The sequence below is a fragment of the Pistacia vera genome, unplaced genomic scaffold (genome assembly GCF_008641045.1).
Source record: "Pistacia vera cultivar Batoury unplaced genomic scaffold, PisVer_v2 Contig200, whole genome shotgun sequence".
Lineage (NCBI taxonomy): Eukaryota > Viridiplantae > Streptophyta > Magnoliopsida > Sapindales > Anacardiaceae > Pistacia > Pistacia vera.
The window spans coordinates 2,075,023-2,100,498 of NW_022196003.1; the positions used below are offsets into that span (position 1 = coordinate 2,075,023).

The window sequence follows — 25,476 nt, forward strand, 5'->3', positions numbered from 1 at the left end:
CTTTTCAAAAGTACAATTCTACCCAATCCGTGAAATGTAGAACTTTTATCGTCTCGTCGGGTATGCTCTGGATCGTCTCTTCATCAAAGAAGTTAGAACAAAGATACTTAAGGGAGTAGATTGAAGATCAAGGTTGTCGAGAGCTAATTATATATTTCATCTAAGACAAAGTATGGAAGTTGATTTTCGAGTAATTGCATGTCTAAGCATATGTCAGAGTACAACTTTGGTCTATCTAAATAAAAATCACGCTGATCCTTATGCTTTCTAATGAAGAGCTCCAGATGAATAAAGCATAATGAAATCATTGTTACAAATCAAGACTCTCAAGCTTAGAAGACTGGATAACAATTACGAATTCGGTGTTCATTGTTCTTTATAAAGGTTAAAATTCTACTTGTTTGTGACAGATATTCGTTGAAAAAAACTTTGTAAATATATTGTTTTTGCTTTTCCATATCAACTAATTCCTCTTACCGTGATGAAGAGGGCCTATTGAGATTAATTGAGGAGTGTAAGCTTTTTCATTTACCATGCGAAGGCGTTTAGGAACCGATAATACAACACTCAGGAGATGGTCCGGTTCGAAGTTTTCTGATGTTAATTAGCAACCCTTTGCTCAGATTTTCATGATCTTCATTTCAATATTAATGGAAGAACTCATCTTCAAGCTCATTGTCCTGAATATTATGACAAACACGAATAGTAACTAACAATAATTAATAATAAGAGAAAGAAAGAGATGAATAAGTGATGAAGCATATGTGCACCTGAATATTCGAATTTTCGACAGAAAGAGATAGTAGTGGACCACAACTCACAGCCGCAGGGATGAATACTTAGGAAATCTCTCCCTTCTCTCTTTGTTTATTGATGACTCCACTTCCCAGCATTTGATATTATATACACGACTGATAATGTGATTCCTTTCGTTAAAATCCACAATTACATATTACAATCCCAATTATCAAGCTAAGCATATACTAGCTCTTTTGCTTTATCATCTGCTTATTAGCTCTTTTGCTTTATCATCTGCTTTATTGCCTATTAAAAAATGCTAATCCAACGACTTATGATGAAAGCTTGTTAAACACTCAACTGAAAGAACCTATATACCTCATCTTTTGCGTTTATATGAGCTTTAATGCAGATATCTTCACTAAGTCCTTCTCGGCAACCTGACTTTATTCATAAATAACATACTGATTTCGCCTGCCAACCAGTACTTGTATCAGAAACTCTTCTGATCACGAAATGAGCTTGAAATGAAGCTCTTCCGAATTTAAAAAAGATATCCAAATTAATACCAGGTCTAGCGCAAAACTCGCAGAGAAGTTACCATGAGCTGACGTTAATTAAGCATTATGCTTTTCAATGTGAAAGTGTTGAGTCTGTAACATAAAATGAGTCTCTTGCTATGTAATAGAAATCATCTAGCTAAATTTGAGATTAGCTACCAGAGTCACCTATTTTTAATGCCCAGACCACATTTATGTACATTATATAGTTCATCAATGACAAGTGTACCAGCAAGGCAGCAACAGTGAGAGTGTTAGTCATTTGTTCATTTTAAGTAAATTGAGGAGATGGATTAGAAATTGAAGCGAGTACTATCCTCTGATTTGGGCTCTTTGAGTTACGAAGAATTGAAAGTTTCAGAGAGGTTTTGAGAAGACATTTCTTGATGGTGTTTGTTTTCCACGAAAATTAAGAAATTATAGAAATAATGGATATAATACAGTGAGTCATGAGCACTACATAGCAAACATCATTATTAGGCTTACAAAGTTTAAATAAAAAATTGAAAATACACAAGAAGGAGAAAACGATTCTAATACATCAGACGACCTGCAAGATAGAAATTATAGTCTGTGTGACAGTGAGAGGAGGATAATTGCTGCAACAGTGCTGTGCCCCTCCAGTATACTCTTTTCAAAGTTGCCTTTGCTCTGTTCGAAGGATTGTTATAATGTTCTTTAAGTTCCTTGCAAATGTTAGGGCAGTAGAAGGACATTGCTATTGTCGTCATTCTGCAAGCGTTATTAAAAAGATTTGCTACTAAAGTATGTTGCCAAATGATGGGGATAACTCCCCTAGCAAATCCACATCTTTTTCAGTATCAATAGATAATCCAAAAAACTTATGTAATTGCAAAACCAAGTACCAACGGTAATGACACTGCTCAAAAGCTAAAATGTTCCTAAGTAAACGTTCGGTACATGAATTCACCTCGAAATGTGGTATTTGCAACTCAGTAGATTAAAGCATGGGATTCGCTGCTTTTGCTTTTCAAATTTTACCTCAGTCGCATTCTCTTTCAACATCTTAAACTTCACTCCTGACTCATACAACTTCATTGCACAAGGCAATCTTCTATCCATCCCTTGGCTCTTCTTTGAATGTCCTTTCAATCTAGCAAGAATATTATGTGGCATCCCTATTTCTCCCCAGAAACCATGTTGTATTAAGTATAATTCTATATCATCATCTGAAGAAGTATTTTCAACGTATTCCTTAATATTTCATCAAATCAAATGAACAACAGAAGAATTTGAGTGACCTGTTGATCAACAGACGAGTACATGGTTTTCTACTATAAGTAGATAAGTTATTGAAATTAGTAAAAAATGATCATTATAATACCATTCGGGCGCTGTAGAGAACAGATCATCGACTTCAGTGCGCCCAGGGTATTGTCCTGGTATGAAACACTTACTGTTAGGATCTTGAAGCTAGTGAACTACTTGGAAACAGTTAATCTCTAACCATATCATAATGAAAGATTAATTGTGCAGAAGCACAGTTAAACGTAAAGTATGCACCAAGACATACACTATCAGAGTCAAAAAGTTCGAAGATTCCCTTCAAAATTCAACGCTTCATAGTCAGCTCCACGCTCTACACAAAAGCAAAACAAAAAGTAAGCATCTAAAAACACTGCAAGCTGCAAACAAACATGGAGGCAAACATTAAAAACACAATGACATAGCACGACAGACAAAAGAATTAAACATTTCAACTTAACACTAGATTAGTAGAATGTCTCACCAAAGTGATAAGAGACAACCTAAAACCCCATGAACATAACAGAATTAGAAAAACAACGCTAGGCTTCAACTATAGAATCCATGCTCAGCAACACCCAACCAGATTTCAATTTCGAAGTGTTATATTCTGCAAACTTTGGTTTCAGTTGTAACTGTAGACCAAGTTTGGCCCCTTGGTACACTTAATATTTCAATGATTTTGTAACACTTTTGATCGGCCGTATGAGTTCCTAATAAGTTGTTTACTAGTTGAGATGCTGCTCAGATCGATCCCACCCAATAGTAATAGGACATGAAAGGGTGAAAGGATGAAATTCATCTAAAGAAGAACCTCCTTAGCTGAAAAAAGAGAGTCAAAGCGAAGAATTATGGTTCTAGAATTGGAAGAAATGCACCTAGAGAGAGGAGAAGTATCTGCAAGTTCATCTTTTTCCATCCCCGTCCAAATTCACCATTAATAATAAGAAGTTTAAACCAGAGAGCTTTTCTCAGAGTCCCAAGGACACACAGGCAATCAAGGGTGATATACAACTGCATGCACAAGACCATAGAAGCCAGGCTAGCAAATTTCCACAACAGAAGGGAGAAGTGCACAAACTAGCCTAAGTTCTTGGTCCACTTCCAGAGCAAAGTAGAACAGTTGTATCCCAATCCAGCACAATTGTTTTGCATCATAATATTATAAAATTTTTTGAATTCTTCTAAATACTTCTTTAGCAACCAAAGAACTCCAGTATTCTAAAGATATTGTCAATGAATTCAGCCAAAGTTCACTTAATTCTTCAAGGGTCTAGGCCGATCACACGCATAAGTAAGCACAACTGCATCAGCCGCTCAGTTCTTCACTCGGTCTACCTCTATCCTCCGTATAATTTATTAAACCCACACACGCCAGAAACAATTAGAAACATTCCAAATTCAACCTCAATTATCAAAAACTGGCACAAACAAGTTCAAATCTTGACCCGTATAAAGAAGAGAGACCTTGAAGAGGTGTCGATAATGGTTATGGGCACGCGGTCGGGGTAGAATTCCTCAGGCAGCCGTGTAGGCGGCCAAAACGGCGGCACATGGCAGGAAACGAATCGGTGGCGGCAGTTACAATTAAGTCGATTTTCGGTACCCTTTCCTCCACAAACCACAATTCTCACGCGGGTTTTACCGCCTGGAGTTGATTCGTAGCTTAGTTTAGATATAAATACAAATAACTCATGCCCTTTTTGACTGAGAATGTATTCTAAATACAGATGTATTTATATATAAATCTTTACAGAATACAGATGTTATCCATAACATCACTAACAAATAATTCCATTCTGTCATCTATCTACAATTTAGTTTAGACGAGAGGGGTAAGTGAGGGGTTTGGTTTAGTTTGTTTAGTTTAGAGAAGATTGCGATGGCAAAAGCGGAAATAACATGACGGGGAGTAGTGGAAAAGCAAGAGTTGTAAAACCTCTGAAGAGGTGGCGGTCAGGCGGCAGCGTGGCGGTCAGGCGGCAGCGGTGGCGGTGAGGTTACGAGAGAAAGTCTGTACTCTGTAAAGAAGTTTCGAGGACACAATTTTTTGAATTTTTTTACTTTTAGCTGTTTTTTTTTTTATGATGAAGTGGGGGGACGGTCCGGATTAAATGAGGGTGTGCTCGTTAGGTGGATGTATTAGACCTGGCAAACGGGCGGGCGGGCGGGTACTGACCGGGTAGAAACGGGTCACGGGTGAGACAGGCACGGATCCACGGATAAATTTTTTGTACGGATAATCATACGCATTACTGTACCGTCCGTACGGTCAACCGCGGGTCAACCGCATAAAATGACATTTCGTGATTTTTTTTCCAGATTTTTGTTATTTTTTCACTGTTTTTGTTATTCAAATTTCCCAATCGTGGGTGCCTCCTGCCGGCGTGGGTAAGTTGTGAGGGAGTCGTAAGCGTTCGTAGCTGCGTGGGACTGTCTGAGAAGAGAGTTGAGAGTGTACTGGGAGCTACCATTTGCCGACGACAGTGAGCTCTGACCGTGGCTGCGTCGTTGCGTTTGACTTCTACGTGAGTGAGCTATGAGGGAGCCGTGAGTCCCGTGACCGTGCTGGTGTGCAGTGCTGTGCATGCGTGAGGAACTCAGAAGAGAGTTGAGAGTGTTTGGGAGCGCTGTTCGTCGGCACCGTGGCTGCTTCTGCAGTGCTGTGCGCGTGAGAGAATTCAGAGAAGAGAGTTGGAGGTTTCCGGCTCGGGAGCTATTGTCGTCGGCACCGTGGCTGCTTCCTGCCTGATGAGCTGTGAGAGGGCCGTGAGTCGGTGAGTGTGCTGCTGTGGGTTCGTCGGCACCGTGGCTGCTACGGCCGGTGCTATGTGTTATGTGATATGTGTCAGTGTGTGGTTGCTTTCACTTTCAGTTTGAGTGTTTCATGTTGACACTGACTTAGAAATTAGGGTTTGTTTTCATTTGAATATAGAATATTGTGTAAAAATTATATTGTATTTTTTTTTAAATCACTTGTGGGTACCCGCGGGTGTACCCGACCCACCCGCAAATTTCACGAGAAGTCAGATACGGGTCGCATTAGAACGGGTATATTATAGAGGGACTGTATCCACCAATTAGGTGTGGATACCCGTTTACCCGTGGGTACGGGTCATGAATTGCCAAGTCTAGTATGTATTGGAATTAAATAGGATTTATTGGTTGGTAAATATTTTCTGAATATTAAATGTATTATAGATATCGTACTGTAAATTAATTAATTAACTTTTTAAACTTAATATTTTTAGGGAGGTGAAAATTTTTCATTATTTTTGTAAAGTTTTTCATTAAGTTTGAAGGGTGAGGCTATTTATATTGGTTTTAAATAAAGGAATATATTACCAAAATATTTCCATAAATTAGATTTATTATCTATAGGCCCCAGTTAAATCCAATGATGTAACACAACAAACCAGCCACGGCCTCCCATTTAAATACTTAGAGGAGACTAACGTAACAACTCAACCATGACCTCCACTAAATCTTTAGGGGAGACTGATGTAGCAATCCATTAACACGACGACCCACTTAAATCATATATGCTCAGATGGAGAATCGAATCTAAGACCATGCACCTATCCACATATCTCTCTAATTCATTATAACCATCCAAGCTATCCACGAATGAATTATCACATCAGTTATATAAATTAGTTGTATATATAGTACCACTCTTCTCTTATTATACCAATTTACTACATGAGCGTACATTAAACCCACGACTACACAAAAATTTGATATATATAGGTGACAAAACCGACGAACCCTTGGCGGGAAACAATTCTCTGTTAGTAGGCAAAACTTTAACCATATAGGTGAGTTATCTATAGGTCTGTGTTTCAATCTCACAAAGTGGTCATTACCACATCCGTGACTTACTTGACCAATTGGGCTTGTAAGGTATTCAATAGATCTCAATGATGAGTTGAGATACTTTTAAACTAACATAGTATCCGATTAAAAAAAAAAAGAGTTAAACTATGCATTTCCTTCTAAATAAAATGTTTCATCCGAGGAAGAAATTATTTTCAGAAAATTAGAATAAATAGATTACAATAAATAAAACATAAAAGTTAGTGAGGCATGGTACAAGAGGAAATTTCCATTTGAGGGACTACATACAATAGAAGTTGATGGGCACTCAATTCAAGTGTAAATTCCCTTAGCAAACAAACAATGGTTTGAGTCTCCATTTTTCATCATTGATTGACACCTCTTAACATTCAAGCAAACCACCACTCTCAAATCATGATCAATCTTTTACTTGGAATTTTTTACATCAAAACACACCTTTTTTTTTAAATAATAATAATTTTTTTTTGTGAATAAGATTTATTCAAGATTTTGCTTAATCTTTTTTAAAATCTATGGAAGTATTCTATGGCTGTTTATTTAACAATGATGTAAATATTTTATAAAAGATGTGATAATTATCTTAATAGTATAATTATATAATTTGTCATTTTAAGATACATATATATTGTATTAGATCATTTGAAATTAAAATTTTTGAATAAAATATCAATTGTATAAGGGTTTTTTTTATAGTAAAATCCAGTGTGTTTAGCCTTTTTGTGTGGCATCCACTAGTTTGGCATTTTTTTGTAGTGACCACCGAGTTTCATAAATACAACCCTAGCCTTGTGTTTTGCATTTTTTTTGTAAACACTCGTTGGTTTTATGAATACAACACTTATTAGTTATCTTATGTGTTTGGATTTTTTTGTAATGAGCAGCTGATTTCAAATATACAGTTCTTGTTGGAATATTTATTAAATTGAATGAAAGTGGTGTGTGTGAGTTGAGAATTAAAAGGATGAAGGTTAGTGGACTAATGGAGAAGTTTTAAGAATTAGAAAGTGGAAAGTGGAAAAAATGGTGGAAATTAAATGTTTTGTCCATCTTGAGTAGTATAAATAGGTGTTCTTCCTCTCATTTCAAACCAAAAATAAAAAATAAAAATTGGAGATCTTTCAATCTCTTATTTTTCTTCTAGTTTTTAAGGGTTTTTTTTTTTTTTTTTTTTTTTTGTTAGAGTTAAGGCATTATTCAGTTCTGTTAGAATAGAAGAGTGGTTGTTTTCTTGCTATTCATCTGTCCCGTCATGCACCAAAAGTTGTGGAATTTGCAGCTCCTTTACTTTAAAGTATGGGATTCACTGCTTTCGCTCTTCAAATCTTATGTCGAGAAAGCAATCTCTGTTAACACACTTAAACTTGACTCCCGATTCATACAGCTTCATCGCATTTGGTATATTTACAATAACTCCCTTGGACTTTTTCTCTAATGGGTAGCTTTTCAAAAGTACAGTTCTACCAAATCTCTGAAATGTAGAACTTTTATCGTCTCGTCGGGTATGCTCTTGATCGTGTCTTCGTCAAAGAACTTAGGACAAAGATGCTTAAAGGGAGTAGATTCAAGATCAAGGTTGTCGAGAGCTAATTTGTATATTTCATCTAAGACATAGTATGGAAGTTGATTTTCGAGTAATTGTATGTCTAGGTATATGTCAAAGTACATTTTTGGTCTATCTAAATAAAAATCATGCTCATCCTTATGTTTTCTAATGAAGAGCTCCAAGATGAATAAAGCATCATAAGACTTGACCTAATTTCTCCTAATTCACTCAACATTCAGAAATTCAATCTCAAAAGTTAACCAAAAAGATGTAGAGGTTTGACATTTTGACACATAAGTGAACATGCATTCAGAGATAGAGGCCAATAGCCAGGTTACCATAAATTATCAGTTTTTTTCCAGGAAACATAATTGGGATTAATTTTTTCTTTTGACCTAATTTCTTCTAATTCACTCAACATTTCATGTTCTGATGAAATTAAAGGTGCAGGACAAGGAACAAGACTTGTTAGGTGGTCTTCGAGCTCATGAGCTCCCACAACTGAGAGAATTTGCGATTTCCAGAAGCGGTAATTGTCTCTATAGTTGTCTCTAGTCAGCTTTGGAGTGACGACCTAAAGGCTTGATTGAAATGCTGAATTGAAGGAGTTGGATGAGCTCTGAATCATCTTGTTAGAATTTTTCCAAACGGATTTGAATCTAAGATCGTTGCCATTGAACGTGAGTCGAAGGGTCTGATACCATGTGAACTTTGTGATTTAGGGAGTTAAAAGAGAGGACCGAAAAATAAAAGAAACAAATCTCTAATACTTTGATTGAGAAAAAATTGATTACAAGATATAGGGAGTACAGACTTTATATGTTTTCAGTCAGTTAAACAGTAGCAGCAAGCAAAGAGCGTGAAGGAGAAACTAACTTTGCACAAACCATATAGCTTAAAACGACATCGGTTTAGGCAAATTACCAACAGGTCTTAGTGCTTTGATTACTGACATTTCAGTCCAGACACTTTGGTTCACAATGCATGTATCGTGCCTGGTTTATTATTTTTTTAAACCAATGATCACAATAACCTTGGATTCATTTGTCGTGGATCAAAATGATTGTAAGGAATTAAGAACACGAATATAAAATGAAAATATTCAATGAAACAAATGCATTTGAACCTGAATATTTTGGCCGGAAATTAATAATAGTTGCGTGGTCGACAGCACCAGAGTTCCTCCTCCCAAGTCATCTTCATTGTGGCAGAAATTTACGTTCAATCCAAGAGTAACCCAAGTGACTAAAGTTAAAGTTGACCCCATATATACATTTTTAAGAACTGTTGTAAAAAAACCAAATTTAACGACTTGAACTTGGTTATGAGCTTCACATTCCAGTAAATTAAGTTATTATCAACGTAAATCAAGTGGGATCCAAGAAGAAAATATGTTCTGATGAGATAATGATATAGCCCCTTCCACAGATGCTTGGGATCAAGTGTTGTCAAAAAGCCTAATTTAAGGACTTCAACTAGGCAGTGAGTCAGTGACTAATGAGTTCGGCATTTTAGCAATATAATTTTTTTTTTTTAAAAAAGAGGTGGATCACTCCATGTATAAAATTAGTGTAATTTGAGTTCAACATAACAATTTAATTCAAATATCACTCGGCTCACAAAACAGAGCAAACAGTTTGTATTACAATGAGCAGTAAAAGTACAACTGCCGCAATAGTCGCTGTGCCTCTCCAAGGATTGCTGAAATACACACTTTTCAACTTTGCCTTGCCATGGTTCCAAGGATTGCTGTAGTGTGCTTTCAATTCCCTGCAAATGGTGTAGTAACACGATTCTTCTGGATAAATTTCCTCGCAAAGTTTGTTAAACATACTCGCCACAGAAGCATTATCGCCCAACCAGTTCAAAATAATCCCCTTTCCAACAAGCAAATCCACATCTTTTTCAGTTTTAATAAGACGATCCAGTAAATCAACATAATTGCAAATCCAACCGTCTTTTGGATAGTGAACTTGTTCCAAAGCCATTATATTTCTGAGCAGAGATTCTGTCCCGTCATGCACAAAAACTTGTGGAATTTGCAGCTCCTTTACTTTAAAGTATGAGATTCGCTGCTTTCGCTCTTCAAATCTTATGTCAAGTAAGCAATCTCTGTTAACACACTTAAACTTGACTCCCGATTCATACAGCTTCACTGCATTTGGTATATTTTCAATAACTCCCTTGGACTTTTTCTCTAATGGGCAGCTTTTCAAAAGTGCAGTTCTACCCAAATCCGTGAAATGTAGAACTTTCATCATCTTGTCAGGTATGCTCTTGATCGTGTCTTCATCAAAGAACTTAGAACAAAGATGCTTAAAGGGAGTAGATTCAAGATCCAGGTTGTCAAGAGCTAATTTATATATTTCATCTAAAACAAAGTATGGAAGTTGATTTTCGAGTAATTGTATGTCTAAATGTATGTCAGAGTACATTTTTGGTCTATCTAAATAAAAATCACGCTCACCCTTATGTTTTCTAATGAAGAGCTCCAGGATGAATAAAGCATCATATGAAATCATTGTTACAAAATCAAGACTCTCAAGCTTAGAAGACACGGCATAACAATTACGAATACGGCGTTCATTATTCTTTATAAAGGTTAAAATTTCTACTTGTTTTCTGACAGATATTCGTTGAAAAAAACTTTGTAAATATATTGTTTTTCTCTTTTCCATATCAACTAATTCCTCTTTACCATGATGAAGAGGGCCTATTGAGATTAATTGAGGAGTGTAAGCTTTTTCATTTACCATGCGAAGGCGTTTAGGAACTCGATAAATACAACACTCAGGAGATGGCTCGGGTTCGAAGTTTTCTCTGATGTTAATTAGCAACCCTTTGCTCAACTTTTCATGATCTTCATCTCTAATATTAATGGAAGAACTCATCTTCGAGCTCATTGTCCTAAATATTATGACAAACACAGAATAGTAACTAACAATAAATAATAATAAGAGAAAGAAAGAAGATGAATAAGTGATGAAGCATATATGCACCTGAATAATGTGGGATCCACAGCTCACAGCCGCAGGGATGAGTTACTTATGGTGAATCTCTCCCTTCTCTATTTGTTTATTGATAATGTGTTTTCTCTTCTACTTCCACTTTCACTTCCACTTCCCCTAGCATTTGTATATTATATACACGGCCTTGATAATGTGATTCCTTTCCTCTGCATGTTAAAATCCCACAATTACAGAATTACAATCCCAATTATCAAGCTAAGCACATATACCTGATCTTTTGCTTTATCATCTGCTTTATTGCCTATTTAAAAAATGCTTTATTGCCTATTTAAAAAATGTTAATCCAACGACTTATGATGAAAGCTTGTTAAACACTCAACTGAAAGTTACAAGGGAGTGATTGTGATTCCTTTCTTGCCCATATTACAACCCCACTATTCAAGTTAAAGAACCTATATACCTCATCTTTTGCTTTTATTGTGAGCTTTAATTCAGCTACTTTTTGAACTAGAATAGAACAAATTGCAGATATCTTCAGTAAGTCCTTGTCGGCAACCTGATTTTCCGACTTTACTTCATAAATAACTTACTGATTTTCGCCTGCCAGCCAGTACTTGTATCAGAAACTCTGCCATGATCATGAAATTGAGCTTGAAATGAAGCTCTTCCTGAATTTTAAAACTGATATCCAAATTAATACCAGGTCTTAGCAGCAAAATCGACAGAGAAGTTGCCATGAGCTGACGTTAATTAAGCATTATGCTTTTCAATGTGAAACTGTTAAGTCTGTAACATAAAATGTGTCTCTTGCTATGTAATAGAATCTCATCTAGCTAAATTTGAGATTAGCTACCACAGTCACAAATGTTTAATGCCCAGAACACCATTGGTGTACATTAATATAGTTCATCATTAATGAAAAGTGTACCAGCAACAGTGAGAGTGTCATTCATTTGTTTCATTTTAAGTACACTGAGGAGATGGATTAGAAATTGAAGCAGAGTACTTATCCTCTGATTTGGGCTCTTTGAGTTACGAAGAATTGAAAGTTTCAGAGAGGTTTTGACAAGACATTTTCTTGATGGTCTTTGTTTTCCACGAAAATTAAAGAAAATTATTAGAAATAATGGATATAATACAGTGAGTCATGAGCAATACATAGCAAACATACATTATTAGGCTTACAAAGCTTTAAATAAAAAATTGAAAATACACAAGAAGGAGACAACGATTCTAATACATCAGACGACCTGCAAGATAGAAAATATAGTCTGTGTGACAGTGAGAGTCAGGAGTATAATTGCTGCAACAGTTGCTGTGCCCCTCCAGATATTGTGGAAATATACTCTTTTCAAAGTTGCCTTTGCTCTGTTCCAAGGATTGCTATAATGTTCTTTAAGTTCCTTGCAAATGTTAGGGAAGTAGGAGGACATTGCTATTGTCGTCATTCTGCAAGCGTTATTAAACAGATTTGCTACTAAAGTATTGTTGCCCAAATGATTGGTGATAACTCCCTCTCCTGCAAGCAAATCCACATCTTTTTCAGTATCAATAAGATAATCCAAAATCACATGTTTCAATCTGGAAATTCTTCTATAAAATATTTATAAAGCTTCTTTATAACTTAAGACAGTTTCCATTCACAACTAGGAAAAATATACAAAAATACATAAAAAAATAACAACAGGTAAGATCACTTGTGTTGAACTAGAGTGGTAGCAATCATTAGTGCACTTAAAAAACTGTTACCTGATCAGGTGCTCGTTTGAATGATGAATGTGGAATCAATTCATCCGCAAGTTTAATATCATTATTATATCCAAATTTCCTACGGACAGCCCATGTTATCTCAAGGCGTCCTTTTTCAATAAATAGTGCATGAAGGAAAAGAAACCCTGCCAGTGTAAGACCACGATCATTGACTCCTTCTCGCAATTTTTCTTGCACAACCCTCTTAACACCTGCTATTTCAGAAGGTTGTATGGAGAATTGAAACATTTGACCTGTTAAAACAATTATTAGGACCTTCACAAACCTCAAACACAAGATGTTACAACTTCATAAGAACTTGTATTAAACTTTGCACGAATTCAATCACAGAAACATTACACAGACAAATAATTAACCTCCCTTCCCTAAAACAAGGAAAAGACGGAAGAAGAATCAACCTGAAAATCATTCAGCTCTGCATCACTAAGAGAACCATCCCTGTCATGATCACAAAGAATAAAGATACGCTTCAAGGCTCTCACACACCGGGGCTTCAAAGCTTGTGTTTCCTGATCAAATAGAGGGCCTGTTGGATGAAGCACTGCTTTTTGCGCATAGTAGAAAACCTCGGGGATCTACAAATTGATCAAATTTAAACATCAATTTCAGAATATTTATATATCAATTCTAAAACAAATGGCAGGTTAAAATATCACAGATCATCCAACTGACTACAGAATTCATTAGAGTAATAACATATCCTTGTAGCCAGTAGCTTCAACTAGATCAATGATGCAAGAAGGTACATCAATATGCAAAGCTCATGACAAAATTAATGGCAAGAGGTGAAACTCAAAGGCCACAAAGCACATATTGAATTGTACAAGAATGCTATAACAATGCTTAAAAAATCCCACATGTATTCAACAATACAAACAGATCACTAGAACCAGAACAAAACCATATTATATCAGGTAACCCATGCAATTGTAAAATATCACTACATTAAATCCTATGAAACAACATAAAATAAAGATCAAATGAGGGCCTTGCAACATACCTGAATTTGCTTCAATGCAGAGCACTCAATGCAAGTTTCAATCTCTCGAAACTGTTGCATTATAGGCATCATTACCGTTTCCAGGCTCAATTGATGGCTCTCATCTCTTAAATCAAGCTTACAACCCACCACTATAACTGGCACTTTCACCTGATCATAAGATTACATACCCATTAAAAAAACACATACAAATGCCAAATATAAAATAATTCCCCCAAAACCAAATCCTACTCTATTTACCAACGGGTCAGGACCTTGAAACTTAAATTTTTTAACTTATAATAAGACACAAATTCACAACCATTTATCTATATCACTCAAAGGTTCAGAAAGTCTGAGTTGACAACAATAATTAATAAATATTAGAAGCTTCTTCCTGTTTTAAGTTAACATCCCAGTCCGAAACCGTGAACTAAAAAAGAAAATTAGTTTAACATAGCTTCAACAAATTTCTAAGGTAACTTCTCAACTTTTTAGCTCATAAAATGCTTTTTTTAGCAATTAGATTAGAAATTGTGACATTTAGGTAAACCTGAAATTTAAGGAGATTACAGTCAGCAGTAGGTTCCCAAAATTTTATTCGGGGCACTGCAAATCAAATGACTCTTTTCATAAGTTATTCAAAGTCTATTGTCTATTGGTTGAAGAATTAAAGTACCCCAGGTCACATTTTCAGCAAAGCAACAAAACCAGAAGCAATGCTACAGCAAATTTAAGGAAACAAAAAATTCAAACCTCTAATTGACGAAGTTCTGGAAGCCAAAGTTCACTTAATTCTTCAAGGGTCTCAGGCCGATCACACGCATAAGTAAGCACAACTGCATCAGCCCGCCTCAGTTCTTCACTCAGTCTACCTCTATCCTCCGTACTAATTTATTAAACCCCACACGCAGGAACAATTAGAAACATTCCAAATTCAACCTCAATATTATCATAACAACTGGCACAAACAAGTTCAAATCTTGACCCGTATAAAAAAGAGAGACCTTGAAGAGGTGTCGATAATGGTTATGGGCACGCGCTCGGGGTAGAATTCCTCAGGCAGACGTGTAGGCGGCAAAACCGGCAGCACATTGGCAGGAAACGAATCGGTGGCGGCAGTTACAATCAAGCTCGATTTTCCGGTAACCTTTCCTCCACAAACCACAATTCTCACGCGGGTTTTACCGCCTGGAGTTGCATTCGTAGCTGAAGCTTAAGCCATCTAACAACTGTAACAAAAAGGAATTGAAAAATAAATAGATTAACAAAGAGATTGATTATGAAATTTTATGGGGTCAAAAGTTGATTAGATGAAAGAAGTTGAAGACCAAATAACTGCAAAAATGAAGAAAGAAATTTTAAAAACTACGAAATAAAAATCGTGAAAGTTGGTTTAAATTATATGAAGCAACTGAAACCAGTAAATTATGAATAAACAAATAAATCAAAAGATTCTATGAAAAAAAAATTAGACCAAATTCAAAGGAAAAAGTAGAAGTGAACAAATAAGCTGGACTGTTCGGTGGCAAAAGCGTAAAAAACCTAACGTTTAAGAGACAGAAGAGAAGAAAAACCCTAGACGAGAGAGGGTGAGTGAGGGGTTTAGTTTGGTTTAGTTTAGAGAAGATTGCCACGGCAAAAGCGCAAATAAACATGACGTGGAGTGCTGGAAAAGCAAGAGTTGTAAAACCTCCTAAAGAGGCGGCTGTCACGCGGCGGCGGTGGCGGTGAGGTTACGAGAGAAAGTCTGTAAAGAAGTTTCGAGGACACAATTATTTTTGGGCGTTTTTTACTTTTAGCTGGTTTTTTTTTTTTTTTTTTTTTTTTTATGATGAAGTGGTTGGACGGTCCAGATTAAATGAGGATGTGCTCGTTAGGTGTATGTATTATCTTATTTTAAGATATCATATATATTGTATTAGATAATTTGAAATTAATTTTTTTTGAATAAAATATCAATTGTAAATGGGTTTTTTTTTATAGTAAAATCCCGTGTGTTTAGCCCTTTTTTGTGGCATCCACTGGTTTGTCATTTTTTTTTTTTTTTTCAGTGAGCACTCACTAGTTTCAGAAATACAATCCTATTGTATTTTTTTTTATAGTAAGCACTCGTTGGTTTCATGAATACAACACTTATTTAGTTATCTTATGTGTTTAGAATTTTGTTTGTAATGAGCATCTGATTTCAAATATACAGTTCTTATTGGAATATTTTATTAAATTGAATGAAATAAATCGAATGAAAATAGTAGTGTAAGTTGAGAATTTAAAAGGTGAAATGTTAGTAGATTAATAGAGGAAGTTTTAAGAATTAGAAAGTGACAAGATGAAAAATAATGGTGGAAATTAAATGTTTTGTCCCATCTTGAGTAGTATAAAAAGGTGATATTCCTCTCATTTTAAACACACACAAAAAAATAAAAAACCTTAAAAACTAGAAAGAAAATAAGATATTGTATTTTTTTTTTTTTTTTTGAGTTAAGACTTTATTTAATTCGTTAGAATAGAAGAGTGGTGTTTCTCTTGCTATTCATTTGTCATTATATCCTGAGAAACAGAGACTACTTAAATCCTTGTGCACCCAAGTAAATGAGGCAAATCTGCTTTAAGAAAACTGTGTGTTACATAGGCCTCGACATTCTTCCTAAGGTTATATTCTCCAGATCTCATCATATCATTCTGAAGGATTTCCTATACGTAATCAAGTTGTTGGTATTGTTAATTTTATTGTATTGTCTTTTTATTTTATTGACAGTTAATTATATTATTTTATATTAAAAAGATTTATTATTTGCGATTACTAATATAATAGTTGATTATTTTATAACAATATTTTTTTTTTATAATAGTTCTAACTCTTGTATGTTTGGTTCTTTGTGTAGTGAGCACTACATGGTTTTGGAAATATCATCAATTCAACCTACAAATTTATCAACAGCAATTCAACCTCTGAAAAAAATATATTAACCTCTCGATATTGTTGACAGATTTTATATGTTAGAATAATTGAATTTGGATTAATAGTAAAAACTTTATTTCTTTGTAAATTTAAATAAAATAACCTAGGCCATGTTTGGCTTATTATTTTTATCCCTATTTCCAATCCTATTCTCCAAATAATGTTTGGCACATTATTCCATAAATATTACCTTTTTTTAATTACTTTTAAACCCCATAAGGTTATTAATTTCATCAAATACACCCTAAAAAAAAGTTTTAAAATTATCAAAAACACCCCCGTAACCCATACTTGCCAGATTCCGGCAACCACCGTCGATGGTAGCCGGAATCTGTACAACGGCCTACCTACCAACCATAAATGGCCGGAAGTTCACCGATCTGGCCGTGAATGACGGCCAAAGAAATGGCCGTCGTTGACCGAAAATGACGGCCAAAGATGGTAGTTGTTTTGGCCTTTTTGGCCGTCGACGGCCACGACATGCCGTAGATCTGGCCTTTTCCGGTCAGATCCGTGATGGATCTGGCCAGAAAAGACTATAACGACGCGTTACGACACAGATCCGACCGGTATGTGCCGTAATGCGATTTTCTGGCCAGATTCCGGTGGTGGTGGCCGGAATCTGGCACTGTAGGTGGTAGGGGTATTTTTGTCATTTTACATATTGGGGTATTTATTAAATTAGCAAACTTATGGGGTTTTTTTATAAATTTTTAAATTTTACCTAATAATACTCTCATATTCAATTATCCAATACTATCCCCAAAATCCTATCCAAAATAATAAACCAAACGCACCCCTAATGGTTCGTAAAAAAATCGCATTTTAAAAAATAGCGGATATTCACTATAAAAAATATTAAACACCCGATTTTACCATAACTATTTTTTAAACCAGCGAATGCACACACAAAAAAGCTACACACTCATGTTTTACTATTTAAAAAAAAAAAAAAAAAAACATTATTAACATTTAAAATTGTAATAATTAATCGAATATATGATTGTTTTAAGTGATCATAATTATTACATTAATCAAATATAATCATTGGTCTCATATAATTATTGGAAGAGATAACTGATATAACTATTTTATGAAAGCACAATCACCAAAAACTTCCATAGGATTTTTGGAAGCCCAAGTTAGACCCTAAATTGGGAAATTCCTATATTAGTATCTACACTAACATTTTATTGAATTCAAAAATATTGAGATTACAAAAATGTCCTTCAATAGTCATTATTTCTATACAAGTGCCTTTAATGAAAAAATTGCCCTTTAGTTTCACTTTAAATAAAATCAATACTATAATAAAATGTTTGGCTCTCAATAACAACGTAACTACTCAGTCGAACTTGATCGATATATGATTGGCTCAAACTTGACTCGATTACAATTGAGTCAAAATCGAGCTTGAGCTTGAGCTCTACTCAATTGTAATCGAGACAAATTATTAGTTATTTTAATTTATATATAAAATTAAAATATTATATAATAATCGAGCTAGAGTAAGCTCGCGGGTTGCTTGAGCCGAATATCATCAAATTCAAACTCAACTTAACTCGACACGTAAACTACTCGAGCCGAGCCGAACAACTCAAGAGCAGCTAAACTCGTTTGCGGGCCAAATTATGATGACCGTAGAGTCCAAGAATTATGTGAATCTGTTAAATACAATTCTTTATGTTTTGATGACACAAATATGTATGGATATCATTGGTTGTGGATGAACAAAATTCAAGATAGATATAAGTTGCATGAGTAAGATGGTCGGTAGCCCATAGGTGATGACAATGCATGATTATCAAAGAAGACACGTGTAGTTGACACGTGTAGTTCACCATATTTTCCCCCTTTTTTTAAATATTAATTTGTTTAAAATGTTTCTTATGCCTATCGACTAGCTTATGACTGCAACTCTATAGAACCTATCGGAGATGATTCACAATTTTTAAAAAATGAGGGAAGACCCTAGGTTCTTAAAATATCAAGGGTTCGATTAGATGTTTTGAGAATCTTGGGGAGGTAGTTGATAGTTGCCTACTAAAATACTTAAATATTCATATGTTGATATTCATTAATAGTATATAATTTAGGGGTGTTCAAAAGAACCAGTTAAAACCAGAACCGATGGGTACCCTGGGTTTGGTTCTGGTTCCTATCCAGAACTAGTCGTCAATGGGTATGTTCCGGTTCTAAATTTTTGGAACTAGAACCAGGAACCAGGAACCAGGAACCGAGACTAATATAAAATAAAATTAAAGATTAGGGGGTTAATAAAAACTTTTGTAGAAAAAGTAATGTGAATACATTTATATTTATATTTCATAACAATTAAAGTAAGTTGGTTTGACTTTTGAGAATCTACCTTTACAAAGTAATGGAGTTTGTAATTTTGAATTTATAATTTGTAATTTTATTTTTGTTAACAAGTGCCGGGTGGGGGGGTATTTGTAAGTTTTTAAGGGTTTTTTTACGATTTTAAAAACTTTTGGGAGGTCATGTAATTTTACAGGGTACCCAGAACAGGAACAGGAACCGTTGTTATAGGTTCTGGTTCTAAGTACCTAGGAACCGGAACCGTTGGTTTCGGTTCTGGTTCCTTCAAAAAGTGCAGGATACCCGGAACCGAACACCCCTAGTATATATCATATTATCATCGCTTAAACTTTGAACTTAAATACTCCTCCGTTCCTATATAAAAGATGTTTTAAGTTTGGACTTAAATACTCCCACCGTTCCTATATAAAAGACGTTTTAAGTTTGGGCACAAGTTTTAATTAAAAAAAAAATTAACGACAAAAAATGGAGAAAAGATAAGACAAAGATTAAAGAGAGACAGAGGAGATGTGGTCATAAATTAAAGTGGAGAAAGAACATGAGCGACTTTTATTTTGAAAAAATAAAACACCCTTAAAATGACTATTATTTAAAACAGAGGGAGTACAATATATGTTATAATCCAATAGATTTTTCTATTCACCTTGAAAGATGAAAAATATCAAATGCCTCTAGGATTTTACAAAACTATTACATACCTCCTTAATTTTTTAATTTTTTATAACTGGGATATCCAAGCTAGTTTGCACACGCTTCAACTAATCCTAAGGTTCATTGAAAAATGTGGTAGGTAGTCATTTTGTGCGGCTCAAACTAAAGACCTCTAACTAGCCCACCCAAATGACTAAAATCATACCTCCTTAAATCATTATTTACCTCTCGTGATTAGCATTTACCCCTCTAAAAATGTATCAAAAACGAATTTGACAAGGGGATATATAATACTTTTCAAAAACTATGGGCGGGAAAAAACGATGCTCCAATGCAATGAATATTACAAAGAAGTTACAGATGGTTTCTTGACAACCTTAATAATTTCTAAACCCATCGGATTGAAATAAATTAAAGGCTTAAAATTAATGCAAAAGATTTAAAGTTAGCATAACCAACCTTTCAAGAATAATTAACCTCAAGAGATATGTCTGACGGTTAAGGAGGTTTAATTTCTTTCTTGACTTCTTGGGTTCAAACTTTGGGGTTACGTATCACAATTACGTTGTAACTTACTTGGTTCTTTGGGTTTTAGGATGTTCAATAAAACCCAAGATTAGTTGAAGTGCACGCAAGTTCACTTGGACACACTGGCTACCTAAAAAAAAAGAACCTTTCAATAATTAATTTGAAATTTTCTAAATTGGTTAGCAATTAATTCTAATTCATCATTTTAAATTTCTTTAACTCCTTAAATTAATTTATAATTTTGTTACAAATAATTTACATCGGTATAATTATATTGTAAAACCTCTATATAGTCATAACTGTGGAATTAATTAATTTTATTACTACGAGGAGATTATAACTTAATAGAGATGTGGTAACAAAAATTTATTTATAATTTATATTTTAGTAGTACAGTATTAGGATTTTAATTGATGTTTTAATACTATTATAATTTTAATTCAACGCTTCAATTGCTTACTTTTGAAATGGATAGATGATCGTCTCTTGAAACCAACAAAGATAAGTGTTTATGATGGAATTGTAGATGTAGTTGCTGCATGGTCAAATTAATATGAAGCCACAAACTATTGCCAATTGTTTTAATCATTACAAAATTAGAATCCCCGATGTCGATGAATTGCAAGTTACAAATGGAGTGGATGTGAAGAATTAAAGAATCATTGTAGAATTAAATGATCAGATTCGACAACTTTATTACACTAATCAAATGAATATTAATGTATTTCTTAATCATTTAAATGAGCAATAAGTTATGTTTGTTTTAACTAAAGATAAAATCATTGCTACAATTAGACAAGAAGATAAAAGAAATAATAATGAGAATGATAGTACGAAAATACAAAAAGTTTTGTGTCAAAAAACTCTAAATATGCTTGAGAAACTAGAAATATTTGGTTTAAACAAGAAGATATGCATGCTATCGAGTAATCTACCCGCAAGTTAAAAGATGTAGTAACAATTTTGAAGCATAAATCATTACCTCAAACAACTTTTAATAAATATTTTATTTCATCTTAAATATTTAATGTAACATAACATATGTTTTTTTACAATATACAAATAATTATTACTATACAAAAACAACTTTTCTTAAGATGTGAATTAGAAAAATTATAATTTATTACAATGTAAAGTTAATTTTTATTTATAACTATCCTAAATTGAGAATATAATTTTTTATAATTATGTAGAGTTTATTTCTATATAAAGTATCATAAAAGTTTTACTGTATTTATATAAAAAAAATATATTTTAAATTAAAAAAATAAATTCATAAAAGCATGCAAGACCATTTTTTTAAGACTGAACACGTGTTAAATTTTGTGCACGAGCTCCACGTGCATAGGAGCTGACTAGAAACTCGGTACCTCGCTAGATCCGTCAAATTCACCAACCTAACTCTGGACGGAGACCTTCCGGATCCGAAACGAAACAAAACCCGATTTTTCGTCTTCATTTCGCAAGTAAACGCCAAAATTTGTACATACATGTATATAACGTCCGTGCCTTTCCCATACTCTGTGGCAGTTCACATTCATTTATTTATTTTCTTTTCATAAACCTTTCAACAAAAAGGTTTTTATTACTTCACGTCTCTCGAAAACTGAAACCCCATAATTGTATCCGGTTTGTTGGTTAATGAAACGGTGAAGATGGGTGTTGATCTCGAATCTTTATCGGAAGCAACTTCAGGTGCTATAGGATCACTGTTGAGCACAACGATTTTGTACCCGCTTGACACGTGTAAGACCAAGTACCAGGCTGAGGTCAAAGCTCACGGCCAGCAGAAATACAGGTTCTCCGTCTCAGTTTTCTTATTGTTTTGATATTGTTTTGTTGTTTCCTTATCTGGGTCTATGTTGTTTTTTATTTTAATATTTTGTTGTGATCTCTGTGTTCTATGTTTTGTTGTTTGTCTGATCTGCTGATTCGTGATCTTCTTATAAGTGTGGATGAGGGCAGCTACAATTTATGTTTTTGTAAATGTTCTTCATAAGTTATGTTTACCTTGTTCGTTATATCTAATTTGAAGGCAATATATTTTTCTGAATTGCACTGATTCTCTTGTGAATTTTCGGCTGTAATTTTTGGAAGAAAAAATGTTGAATCGATGACAAAATGGCTGCCTTCGTTGACCAAAACTCATATTTACAGTAAAATAATAATAGTTTAAAGGAAATCAGGCTAGGTCATGAGCTCAATGTGCTGGGGTTAACGACCTTAGTTGGTGTAGTTGTTGTAGCTGCGAGTGAACTGAAAATAGAACTACTAAAAATTGACTTTGCAGTCTTGGACATTAAGGACTTCTTTGAAATTGTTATTAGCGAGTGAGATAGACGATAGGTGTGGAGGTTGACATAATGCACTTGATTTTGCACTTATTGTGGGTTGGGAAAATTCCAGTTAGCCATTGTTATTATGCAATCCATGTTGTTGACTTGCTAACTGCATTGTTTGTTTCAATCTGTTAACTATAATGTTTATTTTCTCAATCACTAGTAATAAAAGGTTCACTTAGTTCAACTCAACTAAATGGATGATGGTTTGCCAAAGATTTATCTTTTAGATGGGATGAAATGTGCTCCTATGAGTTTCTATTATGATATATTTTCACAAATTCTATTAAATGATTCCTGTTTAAGGGATTTCCGGGCATAAATTAAAAAAAAAAAAAATTGTTTTATGATCTCCTGTGTGGAAGATAACCTTTAATCTTTAAGTTAAGGCCTTGTTACATATTTGACTTATAATTTACTTGATTTTGTTTTATCTTGGGTTATGTAGGAATCTCTCAGATGTTTTTTGGGAAGCAATATCTACTGGTCAGGTCGCTTCCTTATACCAGGGTCTAGGGACGAAAAACCTGCAGTCGTTTATGTCGCAGTTTGTCTACTTCTATGGTTACAGCTATTTCAAAAGATTATATGTGGAAAAGAGTGGTTCTAAATCAATTGGGACAAAAGCAAACTTGATTATTGCTGCTACTGCTGGGGCTTGCACTGCCATTTTGACTCAGGTGAGACATCGTTTAGCCAACTTTCTGCTTTTGTTTGAGAAACATTCTAATTTATGCAGTGAAATGTAGCACATGTTGCATATGTCCAGATTCCACAAAGTTTAAGTCGAGTGTTATGAATGAGCCTGTAATGGAGTTAGCTCCATTTTTTGCAGAATAAGATCCTCTGTCTTAGATGAATGGATTATAGAATTGAGCTGCCTTTTATGATGTTAAATAATGCTATCTTCTAATATATTATAGTTATGCATACTGTCCTATCATAATTTAGGTACATAGAAACAGAAAATGGAAAAATTAGTGCTTAATATGTAAAAATAAACGTTGTTATTTAACTTATTTTGACATGTGGGGAAAAGGAAAGAAGTTTTAGAATTTTATTTTCTGTGTCATTGAATTTATCTCTCTATCTTCTTGCAAGAACCCATAATGTGAGTTTTTTTAAAAAAAAAAAATCTTAAACTGACGTTTGACTACCTGTTTAATTATTGTTCAGCCCTTGGATACAGCCTCGTCAAGGATGCAGACAAGTGCCTTTGGAAAATCCAAAGGGCTCTTAAAGACACTATCAGAAGGTACTTGGAATGATGCTTTTGATGGCCTTGGCATCTCTCTTTTGCTAACCTCAAATCCTGCCATTCAGGTAAACAAACTGGTCTTTCACTTTATAACTAAAGAATGTATTGTCTCAAATTACAAGTCTCATCATACTTTATGTCATTAACATTTATTCCACTTGCAACATTTAATTCTAAGAAAATAGACTAGGCTAACACTATGTACTTTGCAGTATACAGTGTTCGATCAGCTGAAACGACGACTCTTGAAAGGAGAACAGAAGGGTTCATCTCCACTGGCCCTCTCTGCCTTCATGGCTTTTGCGCTAGGTGCTCTTTCAAAGAGCATTGCTACCGTTATAACATATCCTGCAATCAGGTACATATCTATTATCATCTCAAACTATCTCAGTTAATAGGTTGATATATAGAACAAACTGAGACCTTTACATCCGCACAGGTGTAAGGTAATGATTCAAGCTGCAGACTCAACAGATGATGGAACTAAGAAAACTCAGCCAAGATCCCGCAAAACATTGGCTGGAGTTATTTACGCTATCTGGAAAAGAGAAGGGCCTCTGGGCTTCTTCAAGGGATTGCATGCCCAGATCTTGAAGACTGTTCTGAGCTCGGCGTTGCTTTTGATGATCAAGGAGAAAATTAGTGCCGCCACCTGGGTTCTGATACTCGCAACCAGAAGGTATCTCTTACTGAGCAGGGGTAGATTGAAAAGTGCTTGATTGTGAGAACATTGTCCCATGTATATAACTATCGCCACAATAGAAGAAGAAACAAATTTATTTTAAAGCCGTGAGTCTAAATTCTTAGAGAGGAAGCTGAAATTAAGGCGAATAAATTCAGTTTTGGTTGGTCAGTTATCAAGAATTAAGCTGCTGCCAACCATCTTCTGTTGCATTTTCAGGACAGATGTTTCTGTAAGAGCAATAATGTGCCTAATAGTTGTACAATTTTATGATTTGTATTATTCATAACATATTATTTCAGAGATCAAGTTAAATTTATCATCTCCATTGGGATTGTTTTGCTTCTGAGATAGTTCATCAGTGAGCTTTTAAGCTTTGAGCCTGATCAGAAATGGCAAAATAACTTCAATAAGAAGCTTTTCTTCTGAGAGTTTAGATGACTCAACTGAAGTATTTGTGTTCATAAGCAAACCAAGTTGAATTTTCTTTCAATATTTTGTTGACAAGTATGTGGCAACCATATTACCAGGAATTCAAAAAATAATTAATTAATTTTTTTTGTTGAAAATTAAACACCTACCAAATAACATGAAAGTATTAACTAATATTTTTTTCTTGTAATAAACCAAAAATAATTTAATCAAAGAGTAATGCTTTGTTGGACACAATTTAATATTTTAAGTTTTATTTATTTTTTATAATTTTCAAACATGTTTTGTATAATATTAGGATGAAATTTATTAGAAATGATTGGTGGCTACTGTCGCAATTCGCATCGGTCCATGCCTTGAGTCAATTGGTGAACTGGTTTGTCATCGTTCCACATCCAACTAAGGCACATCGTCAACCCCCATCTGCTTCCCTTCCGACAATTTTAAGCACTCTTCGACTCTCTTTTTAAAGCATATTTCATCGTTCCCTCGTAGTACTTATTTGATATCAGTCTTTCTCTAGTATTTAGTTTTGAACGGAATTTACTATCTAGTTTAGACTGCATTCTCAAACAACCCGACTCGTAGCACCTCGTGGTGT

The 25,476-nt window shown here is 34.5% G+C and overlaps 3 protein-coding genes across 3 annotated transcripts in view; 1 reads left to right on the top strand and 2 right to left on the bottom strand.

Moving 5' to 3' along the window:
* Positions 1-14,923, bottom strand: part of LOC116128535 (mitochondrial Rho GTPase 1-like) — a 38,816-nt gene extending 23,893 nt beyond the window's left edge. The window contains 6 exon segments of the mRNA XM_031414250.1: positions 12,684-12,916; positions 12,919-12,937; positions 13,103-13,279; positions 13,705-13,854; positions 14,440-14,572; positions 14,691-14,923. Of these exon segments, the coding sequence (XP_031270110.1) occupies positions 12,684-12,916; positions 12,919-12,937; positions 13,103-13,279; positions 13,705-13,854; positions 14,440-14,572; positions 14,691-14,908 (930 nt within the window). The 5' untranslated portion in view covers positions 14,909-14,923.
* On the bottom strand, positions 9,515-11,077 carry LOC116128538 (UPF0481 protein At3g47200-like). The gene is made up of 2 exons (XM_031414260.1): positions 10,965-11,077; positions 9,515-10,872 (listed from the first exon to the last, which is right to left on the bottom strand). Exon 2 carries the CDS (start codon positions 10,866-10,868, stop codon positions 9,582-9,584), a length of 1,287 nt encoding a protein of 428 aa, XP_031270120.1. The 5' UTR covers positions 10,869-10,872; positions 10,965-11,077; the 3' UTR covers positions 9,515-9,581.
* Positions 14,924-21,666: 6,743 nt separating the features above from the next.
* Positions 21,667-24,789, top strand: LOC116128636 (peroxisomal adenine nucleotide carrier 1). The gene is made up of 5 exons (XM_031414392.1): positions 21,667-21,962; positions 22,952-23,183; positions 23,680-23,826; positions 23,974-24,119; positions 24,201-24,789. The coding sequence occupies exons 1-5, from the start codon at positions 21,820-21,822 to the stop codon at positions 24,478-24,480; spliced, it is 948 nt and encodes a 315-aa protein (XP_031270252.1). The 5' UTR covers positions 21,667-21,819; the 3' UTR covers positions 24,481-24,789.
* The last annotated feature ends 687 nt before the right edge of the window (positions 24,790-25,476 follow it).